The sequence below is a fragment of the Ursus americanus genome, chromosome 19 (genome assembly GCF_024610735.1).
Source record: "Ursus americanus isolate L20-20 chromosome 19, mUrsAme1.1.p, whole genome shotgun sequence".
NCBI classification, from domain to species: Eukaryota; Metazoa; Chordata; class Mammalia; order Carnivora; family Ursidae; genus Ursus; species Ursus americanus.
The window spans coordinates 23,727,060-23,746,696 of record NC_142145.1 but is presented as its reverse complement, the minus strand read 5'-3'; the positions used below and the strand labels follow the sequence as shown (position 1 = coordinate 23,746,696).

General features: G+C 49.1%; 1 protein-coding gene across 2 annotated transcripts in view; it reads right to left on the bottom strand.

The window, feature by feature from the left end:
• Positions 1-913: 913 nt before the first annotated feature.
• MYO5B (myosin VB) overlaps positions 914-19,637 on the bottom strand; it is a 340,915-nt gene continuing 322,191 nt past the window's right edge. For both annotated transcript variants that reach the window (XM_087869830.1, XM_087869831.1), the window contains exons 32-39: positions 18,056-18,199; positions 15,761-15,912; positions 14,110-14,199; positions 12,259-12,409; positions 10,423-10,708; positions 9,622-9,796; positions 7,783-7,863; positions 914-1,277 (exon numbers count right to left, since the gene is read on the bottom strand). In XM_087869830.1, coding sequence (XP_087725956.1) covers positions 1,125-1,277; positions 7,783-7,863; positions 9,622-9,796; positions 10,423-10,708; positions 12,259-12,409; positions 14,110-14,199; positions 15,761-15,912; positions 18,056-18,199 — 1,232 coding nt within the window. In that variant the 3' untranslated portion in view covers positions 914-1,124. The remainder of the gene's footprint in view (positions 1,278-7,782; positions 7,864-9,621; positions 9,797-10,422; positions 10,709-12,258; positions 12,410-14,109; positions 14,200-15,760; positions 15,913-18,055; positions 18,200-19,637) is intronic.

Here is a 19,637-nt window from a genome sequence, read left to right as displayed (position 1 = left end):
CTCACTCTTTAAAAAGGACACACACACACACACACACACACACACACACACACACACAGAGAAAACTTTTGGGTGATAATCCCTGAACTGAATTTTTGGAAAAGTTTTTCAAATAATCTGATTCTCAAGACAAGTTTGTTTTCCTTTACTGTTTGGTTACCCGGAATTACACTGCGTTACACGATGCTCTTATCAGAAGTTTTATGGCATTAAGGGATTACGGGCTTTCATACTGACTTGTCTGGTTTCTCATCTGTAAATAAAACAAAGGTTGGTATTTTTTTCTAATATTTAGATCATGTAGATTTTCATGACAGTTTTGTAGACTCGGGAAGCACATGGACTGGCAATGGAAACAAAGACTCTTTCCATGTTGCTCACACTTTAAGTTTGGGACCACCGCATTTTAAGCATGACTCTTCCATAAACCCAAGACTATGCAAAGAGGGTGTAAGCATATGAGGGACAGTCTACTAATTTTGCTTCAGAAACCCATCCTCAAAATGTTTGGAGGCTAGTTACACCACTGTCTCTGCATCACCAGGCATTCAAAATACTTTTGAAAAAAACTTCTCAGAAGGCCCAAGCCTTGTATTTTTGTTCTCAGAACATCTCCCCCCAAACTCATTTGCACCAGTGGTTCACTGACCTGGGGAAATGTCACCCACTATGCAACAGCATCATGGTTATTAGTACCATTATTTGTTAAAAGTCCTCTGAAGGCAACTTACTTGACATATTTTTATTATTATTTTACTTTGGGCATCTTCCAGTTATATGCAAAGATCAAAACTAGGCAGTTTCCATTTTAAAGACTGGCACCTTTTATATGGCCATGGGCGCTGCTGGGTGGTGGTAGACGATTATAACGTGTATTCATTTAGACTGAAATCATATACTTAAAAAAAAAATCTTCCATATTTCAAGTGTTTTTATTCTGAGCGTATGTACAAAAAAAATAATGCCAGATGTGTCTTATTCTGTATCGTTCAGCACTCTGCACAGGCTCTCAGTCTCTGATTTGATCGACTTTTACAGATTTAACAGACCCCTAAATTCACCATACGGTAGAGGCTTCCTTCTTGCTCTCACTGGAAATCGAGCCACAGGGGGGTTGTGCCTTGTCAGACCTCGTTGAGGAACTCCAGATTGAGATACGCCGGGATGTGGATTGAGTCCATGGTCAGCGAGGACGGGTTGAATGGAAACAAAACAGGAAACATGTGCTTGGAGTCTAACAGCAGCTGCTGAGGGTCATTCCGCTCTTGTAGCTGTGCCTGTTGGGAAGGGTAAGACCACGTGAAAGACCACCTAAAAATAGCCAGTTTAGGGGAACTCACTAAAGTGAATTAGCATGTATCATGGAAATATTTGTTAAGACAATTAGGTTGGGCTTTGGGAGAACATTGCCTCCCTGTCCCTGTGGTATTTGGCAGGGAGAGGAGCCCTGTTTTCAGCTTGTTGGAGTGCAGATGACCTTAAGCTCTCCCCAAATTCTGGCAGTCTTTAAAAAAAAAAAAAAATTTCCATCTAAGAGAGAATGGAAAAATACATTTCAGGTGAAATCATATGAGAAGTACTGTAGTGAGGGGGTTAAGACTGTGGGCTCTGGAGGCAGGCAGCCTGAGCTCTGATCTGGCATCACCCTGGGCAAATTCCTGAACCTAATCTATGCCTGTTTCCTCATCTGTAAACTGGAATGGGGAGAGTGACATCACACAAAATGGCATATTGGGAAGCACTGGGGCTCAGTCCCTCCATTGAAGCAGCCACTGAGCTGGAAAAAGCAACCGCTATCAAATATCCTGGAATGCTGGAACCTGACTAGACACTTAGGACAAGCAGGAGAGTGCCTGATGAAGGGGGAGACTGCTGATCTCTGCTGAGGGAGCAGGTGTGAACCAGCCACTCTTCCCCAGTCTCTAGCCCCTGTGCAGCTGGAGGGACAGAGGCCCACACCCCTGGAGAAGCTGGCCGGTACAGTAGGGAAGGCAGTGGGACCTTGTCCTCCACAGATCTGGGTTCATGCACCTGTTGGTCTGGCATTCCCGGATGGACTGGCACATGCCTGCCTTGATTTCAGCTTCTCTTGGGATACTGTGACTTCCTCCAGTGGCATCAATTGGAAGATTTAAAGGGACACAGCCCCTCCCCTTTCCCCCTCTATTTGGAGCCAGACGTTTTAGGAAAAGTATAACAACTGGAATGAAGCTTTTCAGTTCACTAAAGGGGTTCAACAGCCGCCTTGAGCAGGCAGAAGAAATGGTCAGTGAACATGAAGACAAGGCAATTGAAATTATCCAGTTTGAGGAACAGAAAGGGAAAAAAAATGAATAAAAGTGAACAGAACCTGAGGGACCTGTGGGACGTCATAAAGCATACCAACATATACCTCACCGTCCCAGAATGAGAGAGAAAGGGACAGCAAAAATACTTGAAGTAATGGCCAAAAACATCCCAAATCTTAGGAAAGACATACGCCCACCCCCTCCCCAAGACTCTCAAGAAACTCCAAGCAGAATAAAAGAGACCCAAGTAGGATCAAAAACATTCACACCGAGACACGTTACGTCAAATTATCAAAGCCCAAGAACAAAGAGGGACTCTTAAAAACAGCGAGAGAAAAGACTCCTCACATACAAGGTATCCTCAAGATTACGAACAGATTTCTCCTCAGAAACCATGGAGGCCAGAAGGTAGTGGGGTAACCTATATAAAGTCCTGAAAGAAACTCTCTTTTTTTTTTTAAGATTTTATTTATTTATTTGACAGAGAGACAGCCAGCGAGAGAGGGAACACAAGCAGGGGGAGTGGGAGAGGAAGAAGCAGGCTCATAGCAGAGAAGCCTGATGTGGGGCTCGATCCCACAACACCGGGATCACGCCCTGAGCCGAAGGCAGATGCTTAATGGCTGTGCCACCCAGGTGCCCCCTGAAAGAAACTCTTAACCAAAAACTATATCCAGCAAAACTATCTTTCCAGAATGAAGGAGAAATTAAGTCACTTCCAGATAAACGGAAGCAGAGGAAACAAAAGAAAGTCCTGCAGGCTGACACGGAAGGACACCGGAAGCCATAGAAGAAATAAACAACATAGGTAAATGGGAAGGCCAGCATTGTACTTTTGGCTTGTAACTCCTTCTTACACAATTTATACAGATGCCGAAAACAATTATGCGTTTCTGTTCATGGGACCATCATGTACAGCAGATGTGACAGTGGCAATATAAAGGCAGGGAGAGGGATGGAGGTACGCAGCAGCAGAACACATGTACGATTGAAACTAAGTTGGGATCATTTAAACTTGGTGGTTCCAAGTTTAAGATTTAGTTGTGATCAGCAGGGTGACCACTAAGAACGAAAAAATATACAGAAAAGGAAAGTAGGGAATCAAAATGGTACACTACAAAAACTAAATACACATAAAGGCAGTAATGAGGAAGACAAAACAGAAGGCATACAGAAAACGAGCAGCTCCCTAGCAGAAGTGAGTCTTGTGTTGGCCCCTGGCCCCTGTGTTCTTTACAATATGCCCCTTTGTTCCCTCTCCTCATTCACATCCTGTTGACCTCTGAACCACTAACCCAGGTGGAGCCATCCTTACACAAAGGCCCGGGAGACTAGTTAACGATGCATGCCGCCAGGAGGAAAATCCTCACATCCAAATCTCGTAAAACCACAGGTCATCTCCTACTGGCTTAAGCCATCAAAACTTTTTTCGTTAGGAAAACTCACCACCATTGCTTTAGGCAGTGACAACATTTTGGTATGTTGTAACTTTCCAGACATTTCATCATTTTCCTGTTTCAGCCAAGACCGAGAGATCTTATCTGTTGAACTCATCCAGTACCTGCATGTTACAGGCCACCATCATTCATAGCCCCTCCGTGTTTCTAAAGCCTTCGAGAGGGGCTGAGGCCAGTAAATAACGCAGGAGCATTTGAAAAGTGCTGGGAAACAGGTTTTTAGAACAAAATCAGTGTGAGCATAGGATTGTCAATTGATTCTACAGTGGGGGTGGGATGCATAAAGGTGAACCTGGATAATGAATGGAAAACACTTTAAATTTCCATTTGTCAATTTAAAAACCTCCGTGTGTTTGGTATCACATGAAAGGTAGGCCAAAATTTTATGTATGTATGTAGGTATGAATGTATGTATGTATTTATTGAGAGGGAGGGAATTGTGCGAATGAGTGGGGGGAGGGGCAGGAGAGGGAGAGAATCTCAAGCAGACTGAGTGCTGAGCACAGAGCCCTATGTGGGACTCGAACTCATGACCCTGAGACCATGACCTGAGCTGAAATCAAGAATTAGATACCCAACCGACTGAGCCACCCACACGCCCTGGGCCAAAATTTTAATTTGTTTTATTATTATTATTATTATTTTTAAGATTCCACTTATCTATTTGAGAGAGAGATTGAGAGCACAGAGAGAGAAGCAGACTCCCCGCTGAGCAGAGAGCCCGACATGGGGCTCAATCCCAGGACCCCGAGATCTGAGCTGAAGGCAGATGCTCAAACGACTGAGCCACCCAGGTGCCCCCCAGGCCAAAATTTTAAAGCAATTTTAACAGTTTGAAAAAGTAGCTTGAAATGGGAAAAGTTTAGCAGAAGCAAGGACATTCAGAGACAAATAAGCAACCACTGTTACCAATTCAAGATACCAAATGGTGGCTCAGATGCGACCCTGGCAGAACGGCCTCTCTAGGATCACTGAAGTTCAACGGTCAGCTAGCTCTCGGCTTGGCTGAATTTATTAGTACGGACCTGGTCACACGGCCTATGAAGGTGCACATAAAATGTGAAAGGGAAAAAGGCTCTTCGAATTGTTTCATAGCACTTGATGTCCTTCTAGTTCTCAACCTTTGGTAGATCAGTAGGCTCTATTCTTTAAAGGGTTTGAAGAAATTGTAAAGGATTGAGAGGAGGGTAGAAAAATGGAGAAAAGTTATATAATACCTATGTTATTTATAATTCAGCAGGAAGAGGTGCGTATACTTATTTAAAATTCACAAGGTAGTCATTTCATAGGAATTACCTATGAATCCTTTGGGGAGTTTAATAATCCCCTCAGATTTACATTTTTAAAGGTCAGCGCCTTCTGCCCTATCACCCAAATGGTGTGCTTTAACGAGCAAATGGTATTTACCCCACATAAGATCTGTTCAAGTACAGGAAGATGGCATGGATCCTTCCGCCCTTTCCCTCTGCGTATCCTCTAATTGAACATAAAACTACAGCTGGCAAAAATAAAAACCAAAAATGTTGATAGTGTCGCCAGCCACTGAAACTGGCCGAAGAGGACTCCGAACCTGACTCGGGATCTTCAGAGGCTATCTCACTAACCTCTGCTACCTTTTTCCTCTGCCCTTAATTCAAAGCCAAAGTCTGATGTGGCAAAACTTCTTCGACCTTTGGCTTGACTTCCAGCTCTTCAACAGTGCCACTGTCAACATATAAGCCGTTCCAGGTCTCCCTCTGACATGTGTGTGTCTTAGATATTTAAAACCAGATAAGACTTTCTGAACCTGCACTTTGGTTCGTGTCCATTATCAGCACTCCACAAAAATCCATGGGGAGTCAAGAGAGCGCAGTGGCTTCTCTTTTGTCATCAAGAGTCTTCCTCCACTTTCAGGAGCTGCCTGTAGCCATGTCCTAACTGGATCCTTTCTATCAGCACCCCCCCTTCCTGAGGGATCTGCGTCGGTCAATCTATGCTCTCCCTGTGCAGAGAACAGCCTTCCATCTGACCTGGCATCCTTCCCTTGACCTCCAGCCTCTGGTTTCTACCTAGACACAATGCTGAAAAGTTCATTTACTCTTTCCCATAGCTGACGTTCTCGACGTCTGGATCTCTACATGGCAATGATGGAAGGCGCTCGGAATAAAATCCCAAGCATACCTCGAAGGGAATGGCTTCTCATACCCCACGTGCTCTCAAGGTTCTTGAGTGTCTTTTTGATAAGCCCTTATTTTAATTTCCCTTTTCCTGACTCCCCTGATCACCTTCCTCCATTTCTTTTTATCCTGGTTTCGTATGTTGGGATCACACCTCACTGGCTAAAGAGGCTTAGATGTTTGAGAAGTTGTATCTCAAGATGTCCCCACAGAGTAATGGGAGACAAGGGCGCCAGCTGAGTCATCTTCATGTGATTCGTTATGCGGACGCTGTCAGCTACAGTCACGCATAAAACCCAGGCATTCTACCACTGCTACCCCATTTGGAGTGTGAAAAATTTCCTTACATGTTGTTTTTTTTTTTTTTTAAAGATTTTATTTATTTATTCGACAGAGATAGAGACGGCCAGCAAGAGAAGGAACACAAGCAGGGGGAGTGGGAGAGGAAGAAGCAGGCTCACAGCAGAGGAGCCTGATGTGGGGCTCGATCCCAGGACTCCAGGATCACGCCCTGAGCCGAAGGCAGACGCTTAACCGCTGTGCCACCCAGGCGCCCCAACATGTTGTTTTAACACTACAGTGAACTCCTGCAAGGTGTCCCAATTAATAGGGGACATTCATGATCAATTAAATAAGATCAAGATATCCACTGATCTATTTGACAAATTTGGTAACTGGGGATCTTACTTAAGGGATGTGATCATAATTTTGAACCTAACTTGTTTGGGGTTGATGCTTTTGCACGTGCTGATGCATGTACCGTTCGTTGGCCATCATGACCCCCTGGAGCCATACCGCAAGCCCCTGGGCTGACCCCTGGATAGATTCTAACTGCCACAGCCCGCCGCCCCATTTCAGCAGGAAGCAGCCAGAGCGGTCATCGTCCCATTCCCTAACGGCAGTTAGGGTTACATTCCAGGAGCAGGAACGAGTAAGGGACAGGTGAGGCGCAGGTGGGGGGGGGGGAGGGGGCTATGAGATTGGGCTCACAGAAATCCCAAAAATGTGGAGATGGGGGGAAACCAGAGATAAGGGGACAAATCAGACCACCCTGCCCTAGGCATGTGGGGTGGGTGTCTTTATGATAATCACCTGTGACCAACAAAGAATAACAGGACCCTAAAAAGGAAGTAAGCCATTGAAGGTGTTATCAACAGAGGTGTTAAAAGGATTTAAGTTCCCTGGTTAGCTTTCTATAAAAGACCAACAACCCTCAATGGCAACCCTGTTGGGACCCCTCCCACTCTAGAGAGCTTTCTGTATCTTCACTTAATAAACTTCTATCGCTTTACTCAAAAAAAAAAAAAAAAAAAAGTTTAGGCATTCAACCCAAATCACCTAGGGCTCAGCTTTAGGAAGCTCATCTTTAAGAAGAAAAAAAAAAGAAAAGAAAATCCCATCATCTCAAGACAGATTTAAGTCATCATTTCCCTAATATATTTTCTTTCAAGCATATTCCTAAGGGCAAATATTATGAGTCTTAGAGACAAGATTGAAGAGCTTAAATTGTTCTTTTAAAATGATATTTCTTAGCTTAGTTCATGGGTGGGGTTGACATTCTGCTTACTTTGTTAATTCCACTTGGTGCTATAATTCAGTGACGTGGTAGTGGCAAATAATACTTAGACTACATGTAAAAGTTCAGTCTGTTGTGTATGTAGGTAAGTTATTCATGGGTGATATAGTTAGTATTTACCTAAAGGAAAAGCCTTAGAACGTAGGGTCTTTTGGCTTAGAATATAACCAGTGATTTATTAATACAGAGAAGCAAAGTTAAACTCAACTTCAATTTCCTTTACTAGTTTCAGATGAGGGCTTTATAAAAGTGCTATTAGTTTTGGACCAGGACTTTATAAAATTGATTAATATTTTAAAACTCACCTGGATTGTTCGTATAAAGGCCACAGTTACCCGTTCTTCAAATTCATTCAGGGGAGTATAAAGGTTTAAAATCTTGACAATCTGTTGGAATAAAAACAAAAGCTTAGCACAGAGCTAAAGGAACGTAAGACAACTTTTGGATTTCAAAGAATATAAGACATTGGCACAAGAGTACACTCTTCTTCAGACAGAACCCCTAACTTGGAGCTGGAGTGACGTGGAGGAGGGAGCCTACAATTAGTAAACTACAGACCAGACGCTTCGTCTGCTAGACCTGAGCCCTCTCACTGCACTCGTGTCTCCTACATCCCTACCTGCCCCGATAATGATTCCAAGAAACTGTGGCCTGAAATCCCTCAGCCTCTTATCTACTAGTAATTCAAAGGTTTCTTAAAGAGTACTGGAGATCTTACCTTAGATAATAAAAGTGTTGTCTGACCGTGCCTCCCAACCCCCAAATCACTTATAAAAGGAACAATTTTTCCTAATTGAACAGTGGATAATCTCCTGTCTGCCTACCAATTGTTTGGTGAAAGTAGCCTGCCCAAATGCAAAGCAATGCCAGTTGAATTCTAGAAGTAAACTTCGGAAAGCAAAATATATTTAAAAGGGGGATAAAGTATGAAAACTTCCAGTACATTTATAGAAAGCAGCAGTTCTCTGAAGAGTTTGGCATTTCATCCTTTAGTAGTTAGTGGGGGAGGTAAGGAAAGGTATATTTACAATACTGAGTTTGGATTTTGTTCTTTTATGCATGATTTAACTTGGAAAGTCTGATTTCCTTGTGCTGGTCTCATTTTGTGAGGCTGCTTTGTGTTGGCCCATTTCTAAATAGGCACACTCACGATAGAGGGCAAGTCGTCTGTGTGTGGACAGGATTTATCTCTTGATAGACTGGTAACATCTCTGCAGCAGAGTCCTAGCATAGATACAATTTGGCTGGGGGAGGGCAGGGAGGAAGAGCACATTCTAATGCCTCTAGGTTCTTAATGACCGTTTAAAACAACGTCAATGGATTCTAAGTGAAAACGTGGCCATAATGAAAGTATAGTTGTAAAGAAAGTGATTTTTTTTTTTTTTTTTAAGATTTTATTTATTTATTCGACAGAGGGAGACAGCCAGCGAGAGAGGGAACACAAGCAGGGGGAGTGGGAGAGGAAGAAGCAGGCTCATAGCGGAAGAGCCTGATGTGGGACTCGATCCCGGAACACCGGGATCACGCCCTGAGCCGAAGGCAGACGATTAACCGCTGTGCCACCCAGGCGCCCCAAGAAAGTGATTTATTTAATGCCAAAGGCATGATGCTGCCCATTTCTGAACAAAATTTAAAACTTCTAGTTAGAAACATTCCAGAATTCATTGTGTTTAAAAAATGTTTTTACCTTAAAAAACCAACCAACCAGGTGTGCCTGGGTAGCTTAGTCGGTTAAACGTTCGACTCTTGGTTTGATCTCAGGGTCGTGAGGTCGAGCCCCATGTGGGCTCCGCGCTGGGCATGGATCGTGTTTCAGATTCTCTCTCCCCCTCTGCCTCTGCCCTTTCCCCTCCCCCTAACGAAAACAAACATACATTTTTATCTGAGCTTAATGTTTTGTGGGTTTACTACCTTATATTTCTATGTGAGCAAGAGGGCCCAGAAAGTTATGGGGGGACTGGTGTGGCATCTTGTTCCACAGACCAAGGCGGTCTTCAGTTCACCCATGAACACTCCGTCTGCGACAGCTTCTGTTGTGTCATTAGGGGGCCACGAAGGCTGTGTGTGCACCCCACACGCAGACAAGCCGCCGGCGGGAACGGGCTTGGCTGGGAAGGCGGGCCTGCTGGCTGCCGGGGCCGTACCTGCTGCGTGCTAAGAGAGGTGCACAGGGAGCAGATGGCCTCCGCGTCCTCCGGGGTTTTCTTCTTCAACTGCAGGAGCTGGGCTGCTTGGATCAGGGGTTCCATGGTCTGGACGGCTCCGCTCTGCTGAAGGTTCCTTCCCCGAAGCCACTCTTCGAGTTGGCTTATGTTGTACCTTAGACACAGGTCAAAGCGAGCTGTGTTAGGCCAGGGCTCCTAACACACCGGGATGAGCACACCTGCTGTGCTCACGGTGCCACCCGCAGCAAACAGTGGCATCATTCTCTTCCCCCTCAGGAGCTCACGTGGAGCAAAAGCTTGAAAAGGACCTGGCGCTCAGGAACGCTGTGCTGGATGACTACGTTTAGTCACCCCGCGGGTGTTTAACATCAAGCAGAGATGGGGTACGCGGAGTGTCTGTGTAAGTTAATGGGAGAATGAGGCATTCGATCTGTTGAATCAAAGCAACTGATATTTAACACCCACAAACATATTTATACTTCGACACCTGCCTCTGTGAGTCTGTAAACTCACTGACGTTTCCTTCCGACCTACCCATGTTGTCTTAGGGTATGTAAAGATCTTTCAAGCTCTGAGCTAATTTGTTTACCAGATTACCCGTCTTGGTGTGGAATTCCACCAAAAAACGAAAGGGCGATGGAACTGTGTCTCACACGGACTGTGACAAGGACCATCAGTTAGGTCTGGACTTGACTGTCAGACAAAGGTCTCGGGCTCCGACTCCCGCCGCCGGGTGCAGGCCCCTCCAGCCACGTGGCTCGGGCCGGGCGCCCCTCCTACCTGAGCTGCATGCCGGTGCTCCAAGAGCAGGCGTCCTTCCGCAGGAGCAGGTTGTTGAGGGTCACGGCGTTGACCATGTAGAAGAGCTGCTTGAACACCTGCAGGATGATCTCAGGGTCCAGGCCCTGGTCGCGCATGACCGTGTGGAAGGAATTCATCTGGCGGATGACGGCTTCCAGGCAGTAGGAGTTGTCCCCGTCTACCATGCTGGAGGAGCGCTTCCGGTAGCCCGTTGGCTTCACGCCAGATAGACCCTGAATGCTCTCATTTTCCAACATGGCGGAGACTGAAAGAAAAGCATGATTGGAGAAGCTGGCATATTCCGCAGGGAAGGTCTATTTTTTGGACCACTCAGATCATTTAGTGCTTTAGGCTCTGGCGATGACACCATCCACTGGTATACAATGGTGACGTGCTCAGAAATTCACAGCATTTAGCGTCGGATTTCTAATGTGTTGGTGTCTATATGGAATAAGGTTTCCATATAGAAATCCTGGGCCAAATCTGTAGACCAAATTTGCACTTAAATTCATTAGTGATGGGACAAAGTGATGGCATGTACCAACTCAGTTCTGTACTGGTTTCTGTGCCAAGTCCAAAGTTTGAGAATTGAGCAACTTGGGTCTAGTCCCGGTCCACCCACTGACTTGGCCCTGGACCCTGAGATCATCCTACTAATGTTCAAACAGTTGTTGTTTTGTTTTGTTTTTTTAAGATTTTATTTATTTGACAGAGAGACAGCCAGCGAGAGAGGGAACACAAGCAGGGGGAGTGGGAGAGGAAGAAGCAGGCTCCTAGCCGAGGAGCCTGATGTGGGGCTCGATCCCATAATGCCAGGATCACGCCCTGAGCCAAAGGCAGACACTTAACAACTGTGCCACCCAGGCGCCCCCAAACAGCTCTTTTCCATGAACCACTGACCATATAAATCTTAGGTTAGCTGGTCTTATTACACTTATTAAACAATTTTAACTATGTGCCTGGGGCTTTATGCTCAGTATTTCTTTCCATCTCCTAACAACCCATTTCCTGATGAGGAAACTGTGGCATTCGGAAGTTAAATTACTTGCCCAAAGTCACAACGCTAGGAGTTGGCAGGGGCCAGGATTTGAACCCAGGGGGTCCAACTTCAGAACTGATGCTCTTTGCCATCACATTGTTCGGAGTCATGAAGTATCCCCAGTGCTCCCCGCGCCTGGTGCGTCCTAAGAAGCCTCTCAGGAGTCAGAACATGGAATGAACCTTACCCTAGATGATAGATTTCTGGACAGCAACGGAGCACTCTGCCCGACCGGATCACCTGTAACCTATTTGTGTTGTAAGAACCCAAGGGGAAGCTTTACAACATAGGCACAGGGGACAATTTCCTCCCCAGCCTTCATGGAGCATCCCGAGTGATGCGTGTATGTGTGTGTGTGTGTCATTTTTAACTTAAAAACAACGGCTCTTATGTTTCAATTCTGATTTCGTGCTAAGTGTCCAAGTATACTGCTTTGGACAGAGTGTTCAATAAATACTTATTGCATAAGTACTTGCTACTGTGTTCCTTCATGTGCACGTGCTTAATGCTTTTTTTTTCCTGAATAAAGTGTACGTATGGGTATGAGGATTATATTTTTTCACTGTATGTGCATTTATACCTTTTGAATTTATGTTTGTTACCCATGGAAGATTCCATAGCTCTTTCTGAGAACACACCTCCTCACGGCCTTCAGTGGGAAGGTTCTGGTTTTCTGGAGGCCGCACCTAAGATATTGGCTTCCTTGAAAGCGGGCCGTGTTCACCATCGCTTCTGACCCTACAATGAGTGCTGGAGATCTCCTGCCGCCAGCTTACCTATCATAGGCTGCAACACGCCCTCGGCGATTTTAATGAGTTGCTGGTAGATCTGAATGGAAAGGTCACTCAGCACCTGACGGTATTCGGTGAGGTCAAAGTTCTTAAGACAGTGCTCATTCTGCTTGGCAGTATTCTGCGTCATGAAGCCCTGCAGAGAGAGAGGGTGCTTTACGGAGGCTCAGCGGTCTGCCGGGCTCAGCAGGACTTCCGGGCCTCTGTCACATTCATGACACCCTGTCTGTGGGGCTTCACCACGCTCTGTTAATATGATGTTCCACCAGAGCCTGTCAGTTCCTAGAGGCCTCAGTGTCGGCCCTTGAATTGGAAGGCAGAGCAAAAACTCAGCATGATAGAAAAGCTGGAGCTGCTAAATCATTCAGTCCACACCACGAGGCGGTGAATTCCCTGTAGCAGCAAGCCCAGGTTGGTAGCAGGTTCAGGGACAGAGGGATCCATCCTGATTCTCTGTCCAATTCTTCTCCTAACAGACCAGGTTACTTTACAATGTGAAATATACAGCCACTGAAGGAGCAGGACCTTAGGTCAGATTAGGATTTAACAATGAGAAATTCTACATGGATTCTATTGTTGGGTATCAGAATTAATAGATTAACGGAAATGATTTCACAGCTACGGCCCCATGTCCTCTTAGCTTTCTATACTAACAAGAGGAAATAACGTTAAGAGAACTGCTAATATCGAAAGGATTCATGTGACCAACGTCCCTTTGTATTCAGGCCAAGGTAAACCAAGAGCAGCCAAAAAGATCAGCGTCTTCAAAAGAGTGGCCATCCCCAGCAAAGCCTCTCAAACCAGGTCACATTGCCAAGCATTTTTTAAAATAAAAACTAAAAAGCAGGTGAAAGAGGGAATCGCTGTGACAGCTAAGATACATATTTTCCTCCCTCTTTATTTAGACTACACAGACCTGGCTATACTGGGCTTTGGGTCTTAAGCCCCCCACTATGTTTACTCTCAATAAAAGCAAAAAAGGAAGGGGAGAAAGGAAAAGTCAAGGCAACTCCCCAGGGGCCCGGGAGTGGTGTCTGGGGTGAGGTGGGGTTCTTACTGGAGAAACCAGATTGAGGACATGCCCTGTGTCACCGAGCTACTGGGCTAGAAGCAGAGTGTGGGCATGGTTCTTTCAGGGACCAGTGTTGGGAATGGTGGGTTCCAGACGAAGCTGGGCCCTCGAGGTCCAGAGTAGAATATGACATAATGCAGTCAGTTGGGCTGCAGGTCGAGTAACCAAATTTGGTTAGAAGTATGAAGCCAGGCCTTGAGGTCCAGGGGTACAAAGGTAGTCTGATCATGCTGTGCCTCTTCTCGATGGTAGCCTTAAAACGGACAAACTACTTGGTTGGCTTAGGAGACAGACTGCATGCATCAGACAACCGACCGAGCTTTCTTTGGGCTCTTCCAGGGCTGCTTCCAAAATTTAAGGTCACAGGGATCTCCCTGGAGAGTCCCAGGGGCTCTTGGATAAAGGATGGCTTATGTAAACTCATTTCCCCCACCAACTCTACTTACTTGATTCTGGGTACTTTCCAGGGCTCCTGGGATTGTCCTGTGGCCTGCCTACCCCTGCGTCTAGCTACCAGGTAGAGGCAGGCGTGCCCAGAGCCCGAGGTCCCAGAGGGCCCTCCACAGACCTTACAGCCTCTCCTCCGGGTAGAACCACATTTGGACAGAGCAGGGCTGCCTTCCACGACACCCCCGATCTCGGAGCGGAGATCTGCCCTGAACACACATGGCTGTGTCCAAGGAAATGAGGATCTGACGGAGGCTTTGGGGTAGTTTAATGGCTTTTAAGAGCCCTTTAGGAGCTGGGCTTATCTTAGCACTCACCTCATCCCCACTATACTGCTTCAAACAATGAAGGAGACGGCAGGTGTTGGATAACCAGAAGGACGTCATCTCGAAGTCCTCATTGTGCTTCTGTGAAAAGAAACACGTTCCTCGTTATGAGTAGTGGCTCCCATCTGGTTAAATGCTCACCTGGCACCTCTCGTTCCAGGTTTCCAAAATTACGCAGCATGCCCCAAGCAGGCATGATGGCCCGTCATGAAAAGGAGATCCACGGTCAAGGGGCTGCGTTAGCATTCCCCCGCTACTGGGGAGGGCACAGAGACCCCCCCTCACCACCCGGTTCCCAGCCGTATGCTAACCCCTGGGCAGCTGGCCCTGGCAGACTCTGAACTGTCAGTGATCCAACCTAAGAGACAGGAAGAGCATGACAGTGAAATATTCTGGTACCCATTTATCTAGAGATCAGACGTCCCGTGGTTTCAACCCTCTGGAAAATGACTATAAACCGTAACTTGGTGAAAAAGGCTGCAGCACAGCCCGAAGAGCTACGGCACGGTTTCCATCCTAAGGCCAATGACGGCCCGGAGCTCATTTTGTCAGCCCAAACTGCCCCCTGTTCAAATGTCAGAGGTGGGAGCTTCGATGACAATAAAATAAGGGGGTCGAACAGAAAGCGACAGATAGGGCTGGGCCTGCTAGCAGAGCCCGGTGATTAGGGAAGGTTTTCCTGAGGCAGTGACCTCTCAAGTCAGCCCTCGATGCGCCCAGACTGGCACAAGCCCCCAGACAGAGCTCGTGTTAGGGCTCGAGGCAGGAGACTCAGACCTGAAAGTCAGCTCATGTCTGTTTGGGGCCAGGAGCGGGTAAAACTGGGCAGGAGGTGCAATTACTGAGACAAAGCTGGCATGAAGCTAGAAGCCAGAGGCTGGTGTGACACGCCCCCAGAAGGGAGAGGAGGGCAGGTGACAGAGGTCTGGACTCAGTGCTTTTGAGGACGGCTTGCATGCCCAAGTGGCAGTGCCTGTGAGGATGGACGGCGGTCTCTGAGAGCAATGCCACTTGGGGCTTGGGCCTGGGAGGGGGAATAAATATAAATCTCTCTTCCGGAGGGCGGATCTCCCTCAAAAATCTGACCTCTCACCATAGCTTCTATGTGGCCCGGCCTCACCTCCCTGCGGGCCAGCCTCTTACTGCAGGGGCTGTCCCTACACTGGTAAGGGCCTCGTCCCTTCAGCTGGAGTTCCTCCAGTGCCCTGGATGCAGCCCTGTGTGCAGCCCTGTCCCGGCCCGGGGCCTCCTCACTTTGGAAGCTGATAAATGTCGGCCCCCTTTCTCATGCCACCACACTGCCTGGGCGCAGGCAGCCAGCTCCTTGGAAAGGTCTGGGAGAAAGCTTATATTCAGGTGGTGTTCCTGAATGTCATTGCAGGACAGGGTCAGTCCTCCCTCGAGCACGGCACAATGTCCTCCTAGGTCAAGGCTTTTGAAAGCACCAGGGTTCCCTGGAGGTGGCAGGACGCAACACTGGATTTCCGAGCCTGAGCAGCCCAGTGCCACTGGCCAGCTGCGCTTCTAGCATTCTCCTTCAGAGCTGCAGAGGCAAGGAAGGCCTAGGCAGAGCCGAGCTACGCGCAGGTGTGGGCTTCCCTCCATCCACCGCCGACCACCGCCTCCGGCGCGGGGCACCTACCTTCAGGACTTTCTTGATGCCGTTGATGGTGGAGGTCAGCAAGGAGTGCACCTTGAGGTCGTCGTTGATGTAATCGGCGTGCCTGACGCACATGTAGAGGACGTAGGCAGGAAGGCAGGGCACGGCGCCCGCCAGCGTCTGCGGCTTCAGCTCTGACAGCCACAAGCAGGAGAGTTAGATTCTAGCCGATGCCTGGGGCTCTGACAAGCCTGCTCTGGTTTGTTTGTCTGTTTGTTTAAGATTTTCTTTACTTATTTGAGGGAGAGAGTGAACGAGAGTGCACACAAACTGGGGAAGAGGCAGAGGGAGAAGCAGACTCCTTGCTGAGCAGGGAGCCCGATGCGGGGCTCGATCCCAGGACCCTGAGATCATGACCTGAGCCAAATTCAGACGCTTAGCCGACTGAGCCACCCAGGCGCCCCTGAAATACATATATTTTCAATATTTTCCTGAAGCTCCTGTAACAATAACCTCTCATGGGGGGGTGTGGAGGAGGAGTAGGGGAGAAGCTGCCCAGGATACACAGATACCTTCTGACCTCGAGCCCTAGTTTCAAGCTAGTTAAGAACTCCAAACTCACAAAAACACATTCGTAATCGTTTGGACTAGAATAACAACACAGGCTCCGAATGCCCTCTCCTTACGACATGAAGGAAAAGAGCCCGCAGGTAGCTCCCTGCCCGGGTTTCCACACGGAGGGCCCCGCCCTTGGCGCCGAGCAGGGGTGCGGGCCAGGGGCAGGGAGGTGGCTCCCCAGCCAGCACGAGCCCGGGGCGGCCGGCCGTGCCCTGCTGCAGTGCTTCCAGCTGCCGGCACAACGGGCTCTTCGCGCTGACTGCAAGCGCGGCTTCCGGGAGAACGCGGCGAACAGCACGTTCCCAGAGACAGAGCCCATGGGCCGGGGCCCAGAAGGCCGCAGGGGCCTTTAGCCTGCTTAACTGTCAGTCTGGAAACAATGTACTGGCACCAGCTGCCCAGACATCCCCAGAGCCAGGAACAGATCAAGGAGGCTGCTGAGTGGCCACAGCCACCCTCCTCCCCCACCCAGAGTGCCACGGCCTGATGCCGGTCTCCCCCACCTCTCCACTGACTGGTGGCCTGACCCACGTTGAGCCTGCAAACAGCCTGTCCCGTCTTGGAATGTCCTATCGGGATCTGAGTCCCGTTTCCCATAGACTCGCTTGGTCTGCCCAGCTAACCGTTAGCGTCTTGGGGACAGGGCCGATGGCTCTACATTTCTCTACCCTCCACAGCAAGTAGCCCGCCCTGGGGACCTAGGAGGAGGTCAAATAATGTCTTGGCATTCGTTTGCATGACGAGAGGGAAGGGGGCTTGGCGCGGCATGCAGGCAGCTTAGCGGGAGAGGGCCTCGTCAGGGGCGCCTGAGCAGGGACAGTGGGAGGGAGCCACCCGCCTGCTGGCACAAGCAGACTCATTAGCTTCTGACTCTAACGTTGGGAACTTTGAGTTTCGTTCACCAGAGATGAAAGGCTCATTCCTAGCAGCATTAGAGTAAGATGCAGCCTATTGAGGGAAGAGAGGACTCCGTCAAACTGCTGGACAACTCTAGGGGGATGAACCTTCATAAAAGAGCCAAAATACTCAGTTACGGAAAATACCCAAAGCAAAGAACGGAAGCAAAGTCTGCCCTAGGCTGGAGCACCCCTGCTTCTGCAGTGCTCGGCCCTCGGCAAGGTGCTCAGCAGGGTGGGACCTTGGCAAACTCACATTTCTCTAAAATAACGTTTACCTCTTAGTTGACCTTTCAGCGCCCCTGCAAAAGCGGCTTCAGAGTTGTCACATGGAGCAGGGTCTGAGGCTCTAGCATAGCACTTTCTCCTGTCATGTTTCCCATCTATTGTATTTCCCACATCCCCATTTTACAGAACATGTAAGGCTCCAAGTCGTGGAGCTCGTGGCTCAGGGGCCAGAGGACCAGGCTGCCCAAGAATCTTCCTTTTTTCATCCAGGAATCTCTCCTCCACACCTCCTACCCCTACCCTGCGGGCAGCTGCTGTACTGAGCCAGGAAAGGCAGGCATGGGGAAGCCAGACAGAGCTGGGGCTGGCGAGGAGAGCCGCTCATGCTGTCCCCACAGCATCACAGCATCAGCATCGCCTGGGAGCTGGTTAGAAAGGCAACCGTGTGAAGGGAGGGGGATGGAGGGCCGAGGATGGGTGGGAGGTGGGAGGTGGGGCAGGTGCGGGATGTAGAGTATGGGGAGGGTTATGTTGGGTTGGCAGTGGAGTTGGGGGAGGAGGGGAGCGGGGCTGGGATGACACAGAGGGTCCTGACCTGTCACCAGGTTCCGAATGAGAAGGGCCTCGTCTTCCTTGTGGTACTCCAGCATGCCCTGGAAGTCCTTCTCCTTCCGCTGGACAGTGACCTGCCTGTTGAGCTCATGGCGCCTCCGCTCACTCTGGGCCAGGGCCTGGGCAGCTGGGCGGGAAAGAGACAGGGAGCATGAGTAGAGACCTCCAGGCTGTAGGCCCGAGAGGTAGGGATGTCTTAGGTCAGTGGCATTTGTTTGGGTCTGGGGACCCAGCATCTGGGTTCTCTGAGCTACACCCCTTACGTGGTCAGCTCAGACCCCACTCCAAGTGCGACCCAAGGAACTTAGCACCAGGTACGGGGGTCCCCGCAGGAAAAGGGTAGGGAAGACACCCCACCAGGCAGGAAGACCAGAGAAAACCTGGGAAGGACATAAGGCACAACCCATCCTACCAGGCCACTGTGTCTTCCCACCCAGCTGTAAGAAACGGGGTTACCGTCTGTCTGCAAGGATGTCCTGGGCCCCAGCCAGGCCCGCCCAACCACGTTCCCTGTCTATGGCCACAGGGCAGCTGCCGTGACAGCTGCAGGACAACGCCAGGTGTGCAAGGCCCAGGCACTGTCTCTGACCCGTGGACAGTGGAGCAGGATGGTACCAGCCGCAGAGCAGGAAACGGTCTCCAGCCCCCAGAGGCAGAGCAAGGAGCAGGGCTGCTAAATGCGGTCTTTGCAACAATGTAAGGAATTATTCAAGAGTGTTTTGGTGGCGTGGTTGGGGGTACAAAGGACTTGTCAACCCTCGCTCAGGACTTCCATTGGCCTGACACTACGGGGCAGGGTGGTGGGCATCTGCAGGGCTATCTCCTAGCGTGTCTGAGGGTCTGCTACGAACAGGGCACTGTTCTAAGCACGGCAGTGGATGAGACAGAGTATCCAACCACAGACCCACTAGTCCAGCTAAGGAGACGCATTTAATTGGAAACACGTATTACAGTGCAACTTGGCCCGGTGCCGAGCCCCCAGTGTGGAGCGTGGGTAGTGATGAGGCTGGACAAACAGACTGATGGAGCTCTCAAGGGAGGAGAAGGGCTGAAGGGTGGGCAGAACCTTAACAACCAGGTGGGAAGGAGCTGACCCACCCATCCACCAGGCGCCAGGTCATAGAAGGCTCTGGGTGGCACAGGAGAGGAGTGGGGAGAGCTGGAGAGGTGCAGCGGGACAGGGAGCGTTGCATTCCACAGGGAAAGAGGAGGTGACTGGACACAGCAGCAGGGGCACAGGTGGGGAACCTGGAGGGTCCTGTAGTCATGGGAGAGCTGGGGGGGGGAAGGGTGGGCAAATAATAGGTCTTCAAGACTGAACAAAAGAGAGAAGCCTGAAGCCTGAGTGACCAGGAATATGAGAACTCAAAGATAACTGAGAGACTCAGGGATAGAGAGGGGCTGAGCAGAACAGATAATCCTGGGGGCGCCTGGGTGGCGCAGTCATTAAGCGTATGCCTTTGGCTCAGGGCGTGATCCCGGCGTTGTGGGATCGAGCCCCACATCAGGCTCCTCAGCTAGGAGCCTGCTTCTTCCTCTCCCACTCCCCCTGCTTGTGTTCCCTC